This window comes from Eubalaena glacialis, chromosome 6, assembly GCF_028564815.1.
Source record: "Eubalaena glacialis isolate mEubGla1 chromosome 6, mEubGla1.1.hap2.+ XY, whole genome shotgun sequence".
NCBI classification, from domain to species: Eukaryota; Metazoa; Chordata; class Mammalia; order Artiodactyla; family Balaenidae; genus Eubalaena; species Eubalaena glacialis.
This window is the reverse complement of record NC_083721.1, coordinates 68,690,044-68,708,813: the sequence shown is the minus strand read 5'-3', so window position 1 is coordinate 68,708,813 and position 18,770 is coordinate 68,690,044. Positions and strand designations below refer to the sequence as shown.

At 40.4% G+C, this 18,770-nt stretch overlaps 2 protein-coding genes across 5 annotated transcripts in view; both read left to right on the top strand.

The window, feature by feature from the left end:
* IQCB1 (IQ motif containing B1) overlaps window positions 1-18,770 on the top strand; it is a 61,972-nt gene that overhangs the window by 23,215 nt on the left and 19,987 nt on the right. For 3 of the 4 annotated variants that reach the window (XM_061194227.1, XM_061194223.1, XM_061194224.1), the window contains exons 6-7: window positions 10,312-10,405; window positions 16,900-16,999. In XM_061194227.1, coding sequence (XP_061050210.1) covers window positions 10,312-10,405; window positions 16,900-16,999 — 194 coding nt within the window. Of the gene's footprint in view, window positions 1-10,311; window positions 10,406-12,166; window positions 12,436-16,899; window positions 17,000-18,770 lie in introns of those variants that run through there. The other variant, XM_061194226.1, reaches the window with a different exon arrangement.
* On the top strand, window positions 11,611-11,896 carry LOC133093945 (protein PET117 homolog, mitochondrial-like). The gene has a single exon (XM_061194228.1). It carries the CDS (start codon window positions 11,626-11,628, stop codon window positions 11,869-11,871), a length of 246 nt encoding a protein of 81 aa, XP_061050211.1. The 5' UTR covers window positions 11,611-11,625; the 3' UTR covers window positions 11,872-11,896.

Sequence of the window (18,770 nt, the reverse complement as noted above, 5' to 3'; positions counted from 1 at the left end):
TGTGCATTTCTAAGAATCTGTCCATTTCTTCCAGGTTGTCCATTTTATTGGCATAGAGTTGCTTGTAGTAATCTCTCATGATCGTTTGTATTTCTGCGGTGTCAGTTGTAACTTCTCCTTTTTCATTTCTAATTCTATTGATTTGAGTCTTCTCCCTTTTTCTCTTGATGAGTCTGGCTAATGGTTTATCAATTTTGTTTATCTTCTCAAAGAACCAGCTTTTAGTTTCATTGATTTTTGCTATTGTTTCCTTCATTTCTTTTTCATTTATTTCTGACCTGATCTTTATGATTTCTTTCCTTCTGCTAGCTTTGGGGTTTTTTTGTTCTTCTTTCTCTAATTGCTTTAGGTGCAAGGTTAGGTTGTTTATTCGAGATGTTTCCTGTTTCTTGATGTAGGCTTCTATTGCTATAAACTTCCCTCTTAGCACTGCTTTTGCTGCGTCCCATAGGTTTTGGATCGTCGTGTCTCCATTGTCATTTGTTTCTAGGTATTTTTTGATTTCCCCTTTGATTTCTTCAGTGATCACTTCGTTATTAAGTAGTGTATTGTGTAGCCTCCATGTGTTTGTATTTTTTACAGATCTTTTCCTGTAATTGATATCTAGTCTCATAGCATTGTGGTCGGAAAAGATACTTGATACGATTTCAATTTTCTTAAATTTACCAAGGCTTGATTTGTGACCCAAGATATGATCTATCCTGGAGAATGTTCCATGAGCACTTGAGAAAAATGTGTATTCTGTTGTTTTTGGGTGGAATGTCCTATAAATATCAATTAAGTCCATCTTGTTTAACGTATCATTTAAGGCTTGTGTTTCCTTATTTATTTTCATTTTGGATGATCTGTCCATTGGTGAAAGTGGGGTGTTAAAGTCCCCTACTATGATTGTGTTACTGTCGATTTCCCCTTTTATGGCTGTTAGTATTTGCCTTATGTATTGAGGTGCTCCTATGTTGGGTGCATAAATATTTACAATTGTTATACCTTCCTCTTGGATCGATCCCTTGATTGTTATGTAGTGTCCTTCTTTGTCTCTTGTAATAGTCTTTATTTTAAAGTCTATTTTGTCTGATATGAGAATTGCTACTCCAGCTTTCTTTTGATTTCCATTTGCATGGAATATCTTTTTCCATCCCCTCACTTTCAGTCTGTATGTGTCTCTAGGTCTGAAGTGGGTCTCTTGTAGACAGCATATATATGGGTGTTGTTTTTGTATCCATTCAGCCAGTCTGTGTCTTTTGGTGGGAGCATTTAAAGCATTTACATTTAAGGTAATTATCGATATGTATGTTCCTATTCCCATTTTCTTAAATGTTTTGGGTTTGTTATTGTAGGTGTTTTCCTTCTCTTTTGTTTCTTGCCTAGAGACGTTCCTTTAGCATTTGTTGTAAAGCTGGTTTGGTGGTGCTGAACTCTCTCAGCTTTTGCTTGTCTGTAAAGGTTTTAATTTCTCCATCAAATCTGAATGAGATCCTTGCTGGGTAGATTAATCTTGGTTGTAGGTTTTTCTCCTTCATCACTTTAAGTATATCCTGCCACTCCCTTCTGGCTTGCAGAGTTTCTGCTGAAAGATCAGCTGTTAACTTTATGGGGATTCCCTTGTGTGTTATTTGTTGTTTTTCCCTTGCTGCTTTTAATATGTTTTCTTTATATTTAATTTTTGACAGTTTGATTAATACGTGTCTTGGTGTGTTTCTCCTTGGATTTATCCTGTATGGGACTCTCTGTGCTTCCAAGACTTGATTAACTATTTCCTTTCCCATATTAGGGAAGTTTTCAACTATAATCTCTTCAAATATTTTCTCAGTCCCTTTCTTTTTCTCTTCTTCTTCTGGGACCCCTATAATGCGAATGTTGGTGCGTTTAACATTGTCCCAGAGGTCTCTGAGACTGTCCTCAGTTCTTTTCATTCTTTTTTCTTTATCCTGCTCTGCAATAGTTATTTCCACCATTTTATCTTCCAGGTCACTTATCCGTTCTTCTGCCTCAGTTATTCTGCTATTGATCCCATCTAGAGTATTTTTAATTTCATTTATTGTGTTTTTCATCATTGCTTGGTTCCTCTTTAGTTCTTCTACGTCCTTGTTCAATGTTTCTTGCATTTTGTCTATTCTATTTCCAAGATTTTGGATCATCCTTACTATCATTATTCTGAATTCTTTTTCAGGTAGGCTACCTATTTCCTCTTCATTTGTTAGGTCTGGTGTGTTTTGACCCTGCTCCTTCATCTGCTGTGTGTTTTTCTGTCATCTCATTTTGCTTATCTTACTGTGTTTGGGGTCTCCTTTTCACAGGCTGCAGGTTCGTAGTTCCCGTTGTTTTTGGTATCTGTCTCCAGTGGCTAAGGATGGTTCAGTGGGTTGTGTAGGCTTCCTGGTGGAGGGAACTAGTGCCTGTGTTCTGGTGGATGAGGCTGGATCTTGTCTTTCTGGTGGGCACGTCCACGTCTGGTGGTGTATTTTGGGGTGTCTGTGGCCTTATTATGATTTTAGGCAGCCTCTCTGCTAATGGATGGGGCTGTGTTCCTGTTTTGCTAGTTGTTTGGCATAGGGTGTCCAGCACTGTAGCTTGCTGGTCATTGAGTGAAGCTGGGTCTTGATGTTGAGATGGAGATCTCTGAGAGATTTTCGCCGTTTGGTATTATGTGGAGCTGGGAGGTCTCTTGTGGACCAGTGTCCTGAAGTTGGCTCTCCCACCTCAGAGGCACAGCCCTGATGCCTGGCTGGAGCACCAAGAGCCTTTCATCCACACGGCTCGGAGTAAAAGGGAGAAAAAATAGAAGGAAAGAAAGAAAGAGGATAAAATATAGTGAAGTAAAATAAAGCTATTATAAAGCAAAGCTATACAGACAAAATCTCACCCAGAAGCATATACATATACACTCAAAAAAAAAGGAAAAGGGGAAAAATTAATATATCCTGCTCCCAAAGTCCACCTCCTGAATTTGTGATGATTCGTTGTCTATTCAGGTATTCAACAGATGCAGGCACATCAAGTTGTTTGTGAAGTTTTAATCCGCTGCTTCTGAGGCTGCTGGGAGAGATTTCCCTTTCTCTTCTTTGTTCGCACAGCTCCCGGGGTTCAGCTTTGGATTTGGACCCACCTCTGCGTGTTGGTCGCCTGAGGGCGTCTGTTCCCCGCCGAGACAGAACGGGGTTAAAGGAGCAGCTGCTTCGGCGGCTCTGGCTCACTCAGGCCGGGGGGAGGGTGGGATACGGATGTGGGGCGAGCCTGCGGCGGCAGAGGCCGGCGTGACGTTGCACCAGCCCGAGGCGCGCCGTGCGTTCTCCTGGGGAAGTTGTCCCCTGATCACGGGAGCCTGGCTGTGGCGGGTTGCACCGGCTCCCGGGAGGGGCGGTGTGGAGAGTGACCTGTGCTCGCACACAGGCTTTTTGGTGGCGGCAGCAGCAGCCTTAGCGTCTCATGCCTGTCTCTGGGGTCCGCGCTGATCGCCGCGGCTCGCGCCCGTCTCTGGAGTTCGTTTAGGTGGCGCTCTGAATCCCCTCTCCTTGCACGCCGCGAAACAAAGAGGCAAGAAAAAGTCTCTTGCCTCTTCGGCAGCTGCAGACTTTTTCCCGGACTCCCTCCCAGCCAGCTGTGGTGCGCTAACCCCTTCAGGCTGTGTTCTCGCCGCCAACCCCAGTCCTCTCCCTGCGATCCGACCAAAGCCCGAGCCTCAGCTCCCAGCCCCCGCCCGCCCCGGCGGGTGAGCAGACAAGCCTCTCGGGCTGGTGAGTGCAGGTCGGCACCGCTCCTCTGTGCGGGAATCTCTCCACTTTTCCCTCTGCGCCCCTGTTGCTGTGGGATCCGCGCTGATAGCCGCGGCTCGCGCCTGTCTCTAGAGCTCGTTTACGCGGCGGTCTGAGTCCCCTCTCCTTGCGCACCAGGAAACAAAGAGGGAAGAAAAAGTCTCTTTCCTCTTCGGCAGCTGCAGACTTTTTCCCGGACTCCCTCCCGGCTAGCTGTGGTGCACTAACCCCTTCAGGCTGTGTTCACGCCGCCAACCCCAGTCCTCTCCCTGCGATCCGACCAAAGCCCGAGCCTCAGCTCCCAGCCCCCGCCCACCCCGGCGGGTGAGCAGACAAGCCTCTCGGGCTGTTGAGTGCTGCTCGGCGCCGAGCCTCTGTGCGGTAGTCTCTCCGCTTTGCCCTCCGCACCCCTGTGGCTGCGCTCTCCTCCGTGGCTCCGAAGCTTCCCCCCTCTGCCACCCGCAGTCTCTGCCCGCGAAGGGGCTTCCTAGTGCGTGGAAACCTTTCCTCCTTCACGGCTCCCTCCCACAGGTGCAGGTCCCGTCCCTATTCTTTTGTCTCTGTTATTTCTTTTTTCTTTTGCCCTACCCAAGTACGTGGGGAGTTTCTTGCCTTTTGGGAGGTCTGACGTTTTCTGCCAGCGTTCAGTGGGTGTTCTGTAGGAGCAGTTCCACGTGTAGATGTATTTCTAATGTATCTGTGGGAAGGAAGGTGATCTCCGCGTCTTACTCTTCCGCCATCTTCTTCTCCCCTCCTCTGCTCTCATCTCTATGATTTCTTTCCTTCTGCTAACTTTGGGGGTTTTTTTGCTCTTCTTTCTCTGATTGCTCTAGGTGTAAGGTTAGGTTGTTTAAGATTTTTCTTGTTTCTTGAGGTATGATTGTATTGCTATAAACTTCCCTCTTAGAACTGCTTTTGCTGCATCTCATAGGTTTTGGGTCATCATGTTTTCATTGTCATTTGTTTCTAGGTATTTTTTTGATTTCCTCTTTGATTTCTTCAGTGATCTCTTGGTTATTTAGTAGCATATTGTTTAGCCTCCATGTGTTTGTATATTTTACAATTTTTTTTTTACTGTAATTGATATCTAGTCTCATAGCATTGTGGTCGGAAAAGATACTTGATATGATTTCAGTTTTCTTAAATTTACCGAGTCTTGATTTGTGACCCGAGGTATGATCTGTCCTGGAGAATGTTCCATGTGCACTTGAGAAGAAAGTGTATTCTGTTGTTTTTGGATGGAATGTCCTATAAATATCAATTAAGTCCATCTGGTCTAATGTGTCATTTAAAGCTTGTGTTTCCTTATTTATTTTCATTTTGGATGATCTGTCCATTGGTGAAAGTGGGGTGTTAAAGTCCCCTACTATGATTGTGTTACTGTCGATTTCCCCTTTTATGGCTGTTAGCATTTGTCTTATGTATTGAGGTGCTCCTCTGTTGGGTGCATAAATATTTACAATTGTTATATCTTTTTCTTGGATTGATCCCTTGATCGTTATGTAGTGTCCTTCTTTGTCTCTTGTAATAGTCTTTATTTTAAAGTCTATTTTGTCTGATATGAGTATTGCTATTCCAGCTTTCTTTTGATTTCCATTTGCATGGAACATCTTTTTCCATCCCCTCACTTTCAGTCTGTATGTGTCCCTAGGTCTGAAGTGGGTCTCTTGTAGGCAGAATATATACGGGTTTTGTTTTTGTATCCATTCAGCCGGTCTGTGTCTTTTGGTTGGAGCATTTAATCCATTTACTTTTAAGGTAATTATCGACATGTATGTTCCTATTACCATTTTCTTAATTGTTTTGCATGTGTTTTTTTGTAGGTCTTTTCCTTCTCTTGTGTTTCCTGCCTAGGGAAATTCCTTTAGCATTTGTTGTAAAGCTGGTTTGGTGGTGCTGAATTCTCTTAACTTTTGCTTGTCTGCAAAGTTTTTAATTTCTCCATCGAATCTGAATGAGATCCTTGCTGGGTAGAGTAATCTTGGTTGTAGGTTTTTCCTTATCACTATAAATATGTCTTGCCTTTCCCTTCTGGCTTGCAGAGTTTTTGCTAAAAGATCAGCTGTTAACCTTATGGGGATTCCCTTGTATGTTGTTTGTTGCTTTTCCCTTGCTGTTTTTATATTTTTTCTTTGTATTTAATTTTTGGTAGTTTGATTAATATGTGTCTTGGCATGTTTCTCCTTTGATTTATCCCATATGGGACTCTGTGCTTCCTGGACTTGATTGACTCTTTCCTTTCCCATGTTATGGAAGTTTTCAACTATAATCTCTTCAAATATTTTCTCAGACCCTTTCTTTTTCTCTTCTTCTTCTGGGACCCCTATAATTCGAATGTTGGTGTGTTTAATGTTGTCCCAGAGTTCTCTGAGACTGTCCTGAGTTCTTTTCATTCTTTTTTCTTTATTCTGCTCTGTGGCAGTTATTTCCACTATTCTATCTTCCAGGTCACTTATCTGTTCTTCTGCCTCAGTTATTCTGTTATTGATTCATTCTAGAGTATTTTTAATTTCATTTATTGTGTTGTTCATCATTGTTTGTTTGCTCTTTAGTTCTTCTAGGTCCTTGTTGAACGTTTCTTCTATTTTCTCCATTCTGTTTCTGAGATTTTGGATCATCTTTACTATCGTTACTCTGAATTCTTTTTCAGGTAGACTGCCTATTTCCTCTTCATTTCTTTGGTCTCGTGGGTTTTTACCTTGCTCCTTCATCTGCTGCATATTTCTCTGTCTTCTCATTTTGTTTAACTTACGGTGTTTGGGGTCTCCTTTTCACAGGCTGCAGGTTCGTAGTTCCTGTTATTTTTGGTGTCTGCCCCCAGTGGGTGAGGTTCATTCAGTGGCTTGGGTAGGCTTCCTGGTGGAGGGGACTGGTGCCTGTGTTCTGCTGGGTAAGGCTGGATCTTGTTCTTCTGGTGGGCAGGGCCGTGTCTGGTGGTGTTTTTTGGGGTGTCTGTGAACTTATTATGACTTTAGGCAGCCTCTCTGCTAACGAGTGGGGTTGTGTTCCTGTCTTGCTAGTTGTTTGGCATTGGGCGTCCAGCACTGGAGCTTGCTGGCTGTTGGATGGAGCTGGGTCTTAGTGTTGAGATGGAGATCTCTGGGAGAGCTCTTGCTGATTGATATTACGTGGAGCCTGGAGGTCTCTGGTGGTCCAGTGTCCTGGACTTGGCTCTCCCACCTCGGAGGCTCAGGCCTAACACCTGGCCAGAGCACCAAGACGCTGCCAGCCGCATGGCTCAGAAGAAAAGGAAGGACAAAAAACAACAGAAAAAAATGAACAGATAGAACCCCAAACCAAATGGTAAAAGCAAAACTATGCAGACAAAATCACACAAAGAAACATACACACACACACTGATAAAAAGAAAACAAACAAAAACAAACAACAACAACAAAAACGAACAGACAGAACCCTAGGACAAATGGTAAAAGCAAACCTAAACCGACAATAATCACAGAAAGAAACATATACACACACACTCACAAAAAGAGAAAAAAGGAAAAAAAATTTTTTTAAATAAAAATAAAATAAAAAGGAAGAGAGTAACCAAACTAATAAATCCACCAATGATAACAAGCACTAAAAACTAAACTAAGATAAACCTAAACCCAAAAAACAAATCAGACGCAGAAAGCAAACCCCATGTCTACAGTTGCTCCAAAGTCCACCACCTCAATTTTGGGAACATTCGTTGTCTATTCCTGTATTCCAAACATGCAGGGTTTATCAAGTTGATTGTGGGGATTTAATCCACTGCTTCTGAGGCTGCACAGAGAAATTTCCCTTTCTCTTCTTTGTTCGTACAGTTCCTGGGGTTCAGCTTTGGTTTTGGCCCCGCCTCTGCCTGTAGGCCCCCCTCAAGCATCTGTTCCCCGCCCAGACAGGAGGGGGTTAAAGCAGCAGCTGATTAGGGCTTTCTTGCTCACTCAGGCCAGGGAGAGGGAGGGGTACAGTAGTCATAATTGGCATGCGGGGCAAGCCTGTGGAGGGAGAGGCCAGTGTGACATTGCAACAGCCTGAGGTGTGCCTTGTGTTCTCCCAGGGAAGTTGTTCCTGGATCATGGGACCCTGGCAGTGGCATGCTACACAGCCTCCCAGGGAGGGTGTGGGTAGTGACCTGAGCTTGCACATAGGATTCTTGGTGGCAGCAACGGCAGCGTTAGCGGTCCATGCCCATCTCTGGGGTCCAAGCTGACAGTCGTGGCTCATGCCCATCTCTGGAGCTCGCTTAGGCAGTGCTCTGCTGTCTCTGGGCACACGGAGCAGGAATCCGCTCTCCTTGCGCACCCCGAAAGAATGGTCTCTTGCCTCTTAGGCAGGTTCAGATTCTTTCCTGGACTCCCTCCCGGCTAGCTGTGGTGCACTAGCCCTCTTCAGGCAGACTTCACGCAGTCAACCCCAGTCCTCTCCCTGGCATCTGACCTCCAAAGCCTGAGCCTTAGCTCGCAGCCCCCACCTGCCTCGGTGGGTGAGCAGACAAGCCTCTCAGGCTGGTGCGTGCTGGTCGGCACCGATCCTCTGTGCGGGAATCTCTCCGCTTTGCCCTCTGCACCCCTGTTGCTGCACTCTCCTCCGTGGCTCCGAAGCTTCCCCCCCTGGTCACCCCCTGTCCCCGACAGTGAAGGGGCTTCCTAGTGTGTGGAAACTTTTCCTCCTTCAGAGCTCCCTCCCAGAGGTGCAGGTCCCGTCCCTATTCTTTTGTCTGTGGTTTTTCTTTTTTATTTTGCCCTACCCAGGTACGTGGGGATTTTCTTGCCTTTTGGGAAGTCTGAGGTCTTCTGCCAGCATTCAGTAGGTGTTCTGTAGTCATTGTTCCACATGTAGATGTGTGTATTTTTGATGTATTTGTGGGGAGGAAGGTGATCTCCACGTCTTACTCCTCCACCGTCTTGAAGGTCCCCGCACTTGTTTGTTGATGGGTTATCATGGCAATGGGAAGCACAGAAAAAGTTAATTATCAGCACAGACTAAAATGGAACAATTTGGACTTTGGTTTAAAATTAATTAAAATTCTGCTTCTAGTGATAAAAAAAGAAAAAGAAAACTGAATTTATCTATTAGTTGTTTCCCAATTATATATATATTTTTAAATTAGCTAGCAGGTAGGTAGTAGAGCACATGGTGGGACATACACAGGGTATTATGGCCTAAACTGCAAACTCGTTAAAATATGCATACACATATACATATATACATGCATATATATATATATGTATACACACACACACACACACACACACATATATATTAGGTTGGCCAGAAAGTTCGTTTGGGTTTTTCATAACATGTTACAGAAAAACCCAAACGAACTTTTTGGCCAACCCAATATATGTATTTTATATGTAAGAATAGAAAAATAACTGCCAGAATTTTGTAGTGACTTAAGGGTAAATTATGTTAACCAGTCTCAGAGGCCATGAATTTGTGGGTGACATTATCTAATGGGTTTTTAAAGGAAAGCAGTAAGTATAGGAGCCCAGCACTATACTTCGAGGTTGGCAGCAATGAAGATTACCGTGCCCTTTATTTCAGTGAAACTGACTAAGGCAGTTTATTGGACTAAAGGGATTCTTGATCTAATGTTACACTTCTTTCTTTTTTGACTGTTGGTATATTTGTTAGTACACGTCTATTTAAGCACCTATCTAACCCTGAGGTAGAATAATAGGAAGAAAATACTTTCATTATTATGAAGAGTAACCATAGCAACCATGTTTTTGCTGTTGTCATTACTTGTATGCCACAGTACATTCAGGACATGGATAAGATGAATGGCCTTTATACAACTTTCCACTAAAATTATGTGGCCAGTAAGACAGAATTGTGAATGTAATCTGTTTCTTATTTCCCATTGTGACACATACTCTAATGTAGAATAATTTCTCACCCTACTTTCCAGAAGGAAAGAAGCAGAAAAAATTGTCATTGATTTATTGGATAAATATTGATTGAACATTCACTGTGTGTCAGAACTGTTTTAGACACTGGGTGTATAGTGGAGAGCTAAATAACATGGTCTCTGCCTTCATGGAGTCATAGAGTAGAAGCTGCAACTGAAATGCACTAATAATAATGCTTTTTATGCTGACATCTACATTTGCATATTGCAGTGATTTTCAACCCTGGCTACATAACCAAATCACACACCTAACTTTGTAAAAAGTCAGATGTCCAGACTTTTAACTTTGGAGATTCAGATTTCAGTATGTTTGGACTAAAGCCTGTGCATAGGGATATTTTTTAAAACTCCATAGATGATTCTTATGTATAGCTGGTATTGAAAAATCCTAGTGTATCAACTTGTAGTTCTTATACTACGTATATTGTCCCATTTGACCTCTGGATAGCAACCATTTCTGTTAAGTAGAGTAGGTATTACTAGCCTGTTACCACAGTTTTATAAATTAAGAAACTAAAAGCTACAAGATCATGTACCTCATAAATAGCTGAGATAGATCCAGAAACCAGGTCCTGTGACTCCTCAAAGAGAAGTCTATTTTTTTATTAATTAAAACAATTACAGAAAAGTCAATTGGTTTTTTGTGTGTGTGTTAAGGGTGAAGAAAAAGATGCATTACTACACTTTTTTGAAATTGTGACTGATTCTCTCTTCTGGCTATTGGGAGGACATGTTCAACTCATCCAGAATGGTAAGAAAAAAGATTTTTTAATTGATAGTCATTGTAGAGTCACCCACTAACAGTTTGATTTTTTTTTTCTAAAAATAAATACCTCATTAACTACCGATAACCACAGTTAAATGAAACCACACTGAAATAACCCCACACACAAAAAATAAAAGCACATTTGGATGTTCCAGCTTTAAATAGACAACATTAACAATGTAGATATTACATTAAGCGGAAAATTGCTAAAAATATAACTTTCTCCTTAGCTTTTTCTATTTAGCAAATCTAAGATAAGGATTAATGATCTTAACAGTTTAGTCTAGGGAAAATCTTTTTTTTTTTCCCCCAAAGATTACAGTTATATTTTAGACTTAGTGTGATAGAAATCCCTATGTACAGAGTATAGATACAATTTAACTCACAGCCTAACTATTGATGTAAGAGTAAGCTTTTATCTAGTGATATTTTACTAAACTTGAAAGTTACTATATAGGATTTCTGTACTTACATTGAGCAATACAAATACATGTTAGTTTTATATTATGTTTCCTTAAGACTGAGAAAGTAAACTAATAATGATGACAACATTCTTACTTTGAAAGATTTAATCTAAGAAAAATGTAATTATATAGGAATAATATAAGAACATTGATATTTTTTAGAATGTAAAAATTGAACTGAATATTAATATTTTATTTTTTACTCTCAGAATTATGCATGTGCATAATTTAAAAAGTCAGATAGTTCCGTAAGAATTGTTTAAAAAATACACACAATCCCTGGCCCTCACACCTCACTCCAGTTCCCATTTTCTAAAGGCAACTACTTTCGATTAGTATAACTAATACTTTGGGTAGTTATATCCACATAGAGCTAAGTAACATGCTTGAATACTTCTTTTAAAAAAAAGCATTATCCATTTCCCATTATAGAACAAATATTATTATAAACTTCCCAACTTAAAGAACTATTTTACCAAAAATATAAAGTACTTAGCCACACTATAGTGAGATATTAAAGACCTAGTTAAAGAGAGACAGTGAGAGAGAGAATACTTGAAAAATTTTTAAATATGCCATATTCCTTTTCAAAAGTTATAACAAGCGACTGCTCGCGCCTGGCGGCAGCTGGGGCTCTACACTCGAGGGGTCGAGCCTGGCCCGCCCCGGCAACGGCGCGCGCTCGGCGGCGGCCCCAGGCCTGGGGCACTGGGAGCGGAGGCCGCGGTGGCCGGCGCGGGGATGTCGGGGAGCTCGAAGGTGGTGCTGGGCCTCTCGGTGGTGCTGACGGCGGCCACCATGGCGGGCATGCATATGAAGCAGCAGCAGGACCAGCAGAGGCTTCGTGACGGAGTGATCAGAGACATTGAGAGGCAAAATCGGAAAAAAGAAAATATTCGTCTTTTGGCAGAACAGCTTCTTCTGACTGAGCAACTTGAAGCAGAAAGAGAGAAGATGGTGTTGGCAAAAGGATCTCAAAAAACGTGACTTGAAATGCGTGTGAGATATTGATGGAACAGACAGCGTTAAGTGTGTGTGAGTGAGTGTTGATGGAGAACAGCTTAGTGAGATCTTCAGCCTTTTTGTGGTCACTGTCCTTTTAAACTTGATCAGAAAAAGGACGATGGATCGTATATTCTAAATAATTGCTTTAAGTGCCCCTTGTGTCTGAGTAGAGCCAGGCAGACGCTCTTCTGAGAGTTTGTTTGTGTGGTCAGCAAGGAGCCCCTTCAAGCTTAGTGTCCATAGACTGAGATTGTTCCCGAGAGCACTGAACCTGCAAGCCGGGAGGGATGGAGAGTAACATCCATCTAAGCCGTTTGATCAGTCAGCACGACGATGAAGCCACAAGAACGTCCACCTCGGAGGGGCTGGAGGAGGGAGAGGTGGAGGGGGAGACTCTGCTGATCGTCGAGTTAGAGGACCAGGCGTCCGTGGACTTGTCTCACGACCAGAGCGGGGACTCCCTAAACAGTGATGAAGGGGACGTGTCGTGGAGGGAGGAGCAGCTGTCCTACTTCTGCGACAAGTGCCAGAAGTGGATCCCAGCCAGTAAGAGCTTCTCCTTTCCTTTGCTTTGTCAATTCCTGCAGGAAGGTTTGTTTTTCTAACCTGTGAAAGAAACATGAATGTGAAAGAGACCCAAATAAAAAGATAACTCTTATATTTATTATTAGTGTAGTTGATTAACTGCAAATTTATATAAAACATAGACACATTTGTACTAATATATATTACTGCCAACCTCTATCACGTTGTTAAATTAACATTCTCGATTGTAACCCAATAAAAATTAGAAAATTGGAAATTCTGTGTTACTTAAAGAATTAGCCATATTTTTCTTTCAGGGTCACATTATTGTGGTTTTGAGGCCAAATTCTAGGCCCAGCGTAGAGCTAAACTTCAGACTCATAAACATAACTCTTGTAGTATTTAACTTACATGGAATACAACTGCTATAGTATGTTGATATAAGGTCGGAATTAGGAGATTAAATATGTATTATGCCTTTTTCTAGGGCCATTCGTGTTTTCTCCTTGCTGGCCTCCTTGATCTGCTGGCAGTAGATACACGCAGTAAGGTGCTTTGCCAGGCATCAGGGCTCTTATCCAAAACAGGATGTTTCCATTAGGCAGAGAGTAGTAAAGACGTATGTACTAGAGGAATACTCTGTGCAATAGAATTTGTAACTAGGTCAGAGAAATTTATATATGTGTATGTGTATATATATTGTTGTGAACTGGGTCATTTTCTGGTATGTGGAGGTGTTTTTAAGGTGGTTTCAACTCTTCGGATTCATAGTTATTATTAATAAATTAACACCATTTTCAAATTAAAAAAAAAATTATAACAAAAGTGACAATACTCCTCAGATCAATCTGTAGATTTAAAACACCAATAAAGTAGGTATTAAAACTAAGTTAGGGGCTTCCCTGGTGGCGCAGTGGTTGAGAATCTGCCTGCCAATGCAGGGGACACGGGTTCGAGCCCTGGTCTGGGAAGATCCCACATGCCGCGGAGCAACTAAGCCCGTGTGCCACAACTACTGAGCCTGCGCGTCTGGAGCCTGTGCTCTGCAACAAGAGAGGCCACGATAGTGAGAGGCCCGCGCACTGCAATGAAGAGTGGCCCCCGCTCGCCGCAACTAGAGAAAGCCCTCGCACAGAAACGAAGACCCAACACAGCCAAAAATAAATAAATAAATAAATAAATTTATTAAAAAAAAAAAAAAAAAACTAAGTTAAACAATTGCATACAAAATTAGGATGTCCAGTAACCTTTTCTCTCAAAAGAACCACCTCCTTGGAGAAATGGCTGACTATATATAGGTATGAGGTAGAAAATATGCAAGGTAAGCCAGAAGTATCTTGAATACTAGATAGGAAGGAAGCAATCAAAGTCTATTAGGATTCTGTGAAAAGGACTCAGGAGCCAACATAAGGAGGCTTCTACTAGCTAAAAATGGGAAATTTGAACAGTAATAAGGGTAATAACTACAGTGGATTAAAACTTGTCAAATATAGTGAGATTATTAACTTTAACCTTTTATTATGGAAAGTAGAATAGTATAATGAACCCCTATGTACTCATCACTGAACTTCAACAACTATCAACATTTTGCTAATCTTTTTTTATATATTCCCATACCACTATTAATAAAAGTTACCATTAGAGTCTGCTAGGGGACCAGTTCATTTTGAAAACTGGTAAATGAAGAGTCTAGCATTTATACTGCCTTTTCTTACATGTTGATGAGGAGAAACTTTTCTTTATAAACATATCCCAACTAATAAGTGAAAAATGTATGATAGAATAGTGCCATTTTGCAACCTTTAGTGAATTATCCATCAGTGTCAACACCTCAGAAGGAGAGACAACCAGGTAATAAGTGCCTCATCATAACCTCACATATGACATGGATATGCCAAAAATTCAAACATGAATCATTTTGATCCTGGAGCTCCAACTACCAATTTGTAGAAGGTCAGAGAAACGTTAAATTATACCCCAGGAATGCAGTTAGCAAAGCTAGACTGTGGGAAACTCATAGGACAATTGACATAGTTTCATCAACAAATAAATTGCAAGGCAGAAAAAAGGTAAAGTAGAAACCCGTAGGTTAAAAGAAATTTGAAAGATAACCAGTTCCAATGTGTGACTCTTATTTGGATCTTGATTCAAATAAACTTTTAAAAATTCACACAAAAAATGGAAATGGGAGGACTGACTGGATATTTGATAAAATCAGGGAATCATGATTATTTAGGTTAGATAATGGCTATGTTTTATTTTTTAATAATTCATATGTTTTGAGAATATGTATTGAAATACTTGTGGATAAAATGATTTGATGTCTTAGATTTGCTTTCAAATAAAATGGGAGGCAGGAAGTAGATGGGATAGGTGAAACAAGATTGTTGGTGAGTTGATCACTGTTAAAGTTGAGAGACTGGTACATGCAGGGTCATTATACTGTTCTCTCTACTCTTACATATGTTTGAAACTTTAATTGTAAAAAGTTTAATTAAAGAAATGGGCAAAAGTATCAGTTTTAGTTTGGGGGACCAAATAGTTATCTGACTGCACTTGAAAAACATAATAGAGGCTTCAAAAATAAGTTATATAATAATATAAGACAAATAGTATAAAAAATAAAGTAGAATAACTTTAATAAATTATCATAATTTTTCCAATATAGAAAAAAGGTATATACACACTAGATACTACATGATTTCAGTGAATTCAAAGTTAATTAAAGAGTTGTTAATGAAACATCTTTAAGTAGACAAAAATGGAAAAATACACTTATCCCAGCTACAGAGGAGAATTTTTTTGCTATTAAAGAATAGAAAATTAGAAGCCATAAAAATATTTAATAGTAGTGGTATTGTGTTTTGAAGTTGTTAAACATTAAAAAAGGATGGTATCTGGTGAGATATTGAAATACTGGATTATATAAATAGAAATGAAGAACAGTAGTTAGTATGTGAAAGAAATCAAATACATTCTCTCAGGAAACTGAAAGAGGAAAAGAGGAAAGTTGTTTTGTAGAAGCTAGGGTAGTGTTCACAGAGCTGCCTTGCCAACATACCTGATCCCACTTTAATTAAAATTCTGAGGGGCTTCCCTGGTGGTGCAGTGGTTAAGAATCCGCCTGCCAATGCAGGGGACACGGGTTCGAGCCCTGGTCCGGGAATATCCCACGTGCCATGGAGCAACTAAGCCTGTGTGCCACAACTACTGAGCCTGCGCTCTACAGCCCGTGTGCCACAACTACTGAAGCCTGTGCACCAAGAGCCCATGCTCTGCAACAAGAGAAGCCGCCGCAATGAGAAGCCCAAACACCGCAACGAAGAGTAGCCCCCACTCACCGCAACTAGAGAAAGCCCACGCACAGCAACAAAGACCCAACACGGCCAAATATAAATAAATAAACAAATAAATAAATTTATTTTAAAAAAAATTCTGATCAGTTAGTGAAGAAAGGACTATAAACTGACATTTACTGGGAACCTACCCCGTTCTAGAACATTTTACAGTAGTCTGTGAAAGAGCTGTTATTTTTAGTTTTACAGAGGCAGAAATAGGTGTTCTGAGAGGTTAAGCGACTTGCGTAAGCATCCAGTGCCAAGTCTTCATAACTGGCTGCTCAGAGCCTAAAAATTATAAACCAATAAAAACAAATACTCTTCTGGGTAGTTAATGATTTTATTATTATTTAAGATAAGATATTAGCAAACATGATAAACATGATACATTATATAACAATTAAATTTTTAAGGACACGAGCCGCTGATTACGGTCATCTGTACCATTGCTATTTCTTCACATTCTCTTTTTTTCACAGAAAACTTGGTTTTCTTTACTGAAATCACTGCTAGAAAAGGAGATTCAGTTTTAGGATTTTATATTTTACTTTTAATTTAAGGGGAGATAACAGTAGATTCTTAGCTTAGTATTTCTTTATTTTTTTTTTTAATTTATTTTTGGCTGCGTTGGGTCTTCGTGCTTTCCCTAATTGCAGCGAGCAGGGGCTACTCTTCGTTGCAGTGCGCGGGCTTCTCATTGCGGTGGCTTTCTTGTTGTGGAGCACAGGCTCTAGGTGCGTAGGCTTCAGTATTTGTGGCACACGGGCTCAGTAGTTGTGGCTCGTGGGCTCTAGAGTGCAGGCTCAGTAGTTGTGGCGCATGGGCTTAGTTGCTCTGTGGCATGTGGGATCTTCTCGGACCAGTGATCGAACCCATGTCACCTACATTGGCAGGCAGATTCTTAACCACTGCGCCACCAGGGAAGTCCCATCTTAGCTTAGTATTTCTTTATTTGTAACTGTCCATAAAAATGGAATAGCTATCTATTATAGTTATTGAAACTATTCTAAAAAATCTTTATTGCAAAGTATATAAAGGCAGGAAGTTTAACAGAAATGATTATGCTTTGGCTTGGTTTTGAAAGGGCAAGTAAATACCAATTGTATCATCATAGAATCTTAATCTTTCTTATTTTCTCTTCCTTTAGTACTGCGAAGTGATCATTTCTTGCACTTACTACAAACTGACAATGTTCAGGTAGGATCTACGGTCATGACCATGCTACAGAACATACTACAGATCAGCAGGTAAATTGGCCTTATAAAATATGTAGAATTTTTTATTTGTGATCAGAGCATTACCAATTTTATTCCAATTTTCTTAACATCATCGATTGTATATGACTTGTACATGGCATTTAAAAAGCTCTATTATTACCATTGTATTTCAGAAAAAAATGGTTGTAAAATACTGTAAAAGACTGGAAATTTATTATCAAATTTGTATCTTATCTCAGAGCTTAAGAAGATTTTAGCCCAAATCTCAGGCTTAGAGAAGAAAAATTACTGTGATATCTGAAGGAAAATATTGGGATCACAATAAAAAATGTTTAATCATATATTTATTTAGTAAACGGCAAGCTTAGTATTTGCCAGGTGCTATAGAAGGGCATAAAAGAAGTAATAGGCAATTTCCCCAGGTTAAAATAGAAAGGCAGAGTAAACACTGTTGAAATCATTGATTCTTTCAGTTCAATATGGATTTGTTAAGCATCTACTATATGTGCCAAGTATTTGTCTGTCATTGGGTTTACAAAATTGATTAAGATATGAACCTTGTCTTCAAATAGCTTACAGTATAGTAGAAGAGACTAACACATAAGGACAATTATATTACAGGGTAATAAGTTACAATGTTTAAGGGTACACAAGTATTAGAGGAGCTCCTAAACCAAACTGAGGGGGGGATACTTCCTGGAGAAGGTTAACACCTGAGATGAAACTTTACGGATGAGAAATTAGCCAGGGAGGAAGAAGAGAAAACAGTATTTCTAGGCAGAGATAACAATATAAGCAAGTGCACACAGGTAAGAAACAACATGCAGAGGGTAAAAAGTAGGCTAGAGTTCATAAGACAGGATACCATAGAAGAGAGAGCTACACAAAGAGAGAACCCCAGAGATCTGCAGAGTCCCCTTCAAGTTTTCAGTAGAGTACTGATCAGCACATGCGTTTGAGGAAACTATCCAATGTCGTGGAAAACAGTAATCCAAAAGGATTAAAAGGAGCAGTACCAGAAACACAGAGCCAAGAATACTGACTGATTTCAGCAGCCAAACTGGAAAACTACATGAAAAATGGAGCACTGAGAGTACTCAGGATGGTTTCATCTTAGTAGTGGGGGATAATAGCACTAGACTGAGCACCATTCTGGATCATCCAAACAAAATAAAAGCAAGATCTGAAAGGATCAAATTGTTTCCAAGCAAGTGAACCACATCTGGTTATTGAAACTGCCTACATCTTAAAATTTTCTTTATTTGTAAAGTATACAAAGGCAGGAAGTTTAGCAGAAATGGTCATACTTTGATTTGGCTTTAAAAGGATGAGAAAATCAAACTTGTGCCATCATAGAATCTCTGCTTTGCTCTTTTTTTTTCCCCCCTCTTCCTTTAGTAATACAAAGTAATCATTTCTGCAAACTGATGATGTTCAGATAGGATCTACAATCATAACTATGTATAAAATTCTAGAAAATGTAAATTAATTTATAGTGACAGAAAGCAGATCAGTGGTTGCCTGGGTATAAGGTGCCAGGGAAGGTAAGAAGGGAGGGACTACAGTGAAACAAAAGGAAGCTTTGGGGGGTGATGGGTATGTTCATTATCTTGATTGTGATGGGGAAACGTCAAAACTTACCAAATTGTACATTAAATGTGTGCAGTTTGTTGTATATCAATTATACTTTAATGAAGCTGGTCAAAATAAAAAATCCTTAGGTCTTCCTGAGCATTTTGATACGCAGTAAGATAAAGGATGCCTTCAGGTATGACACCAAGTTTTCTGTAATGGATAATAG

Coding starts and splice junctions, on each gene's coding strand:
- LOC133093945 (XM_061194228.1), top strand. CDS start 11,626: ATGTCGGGGAGCTCGAAGGTGGTGCTGGGCCTCTCGGTGGTGCTGACG.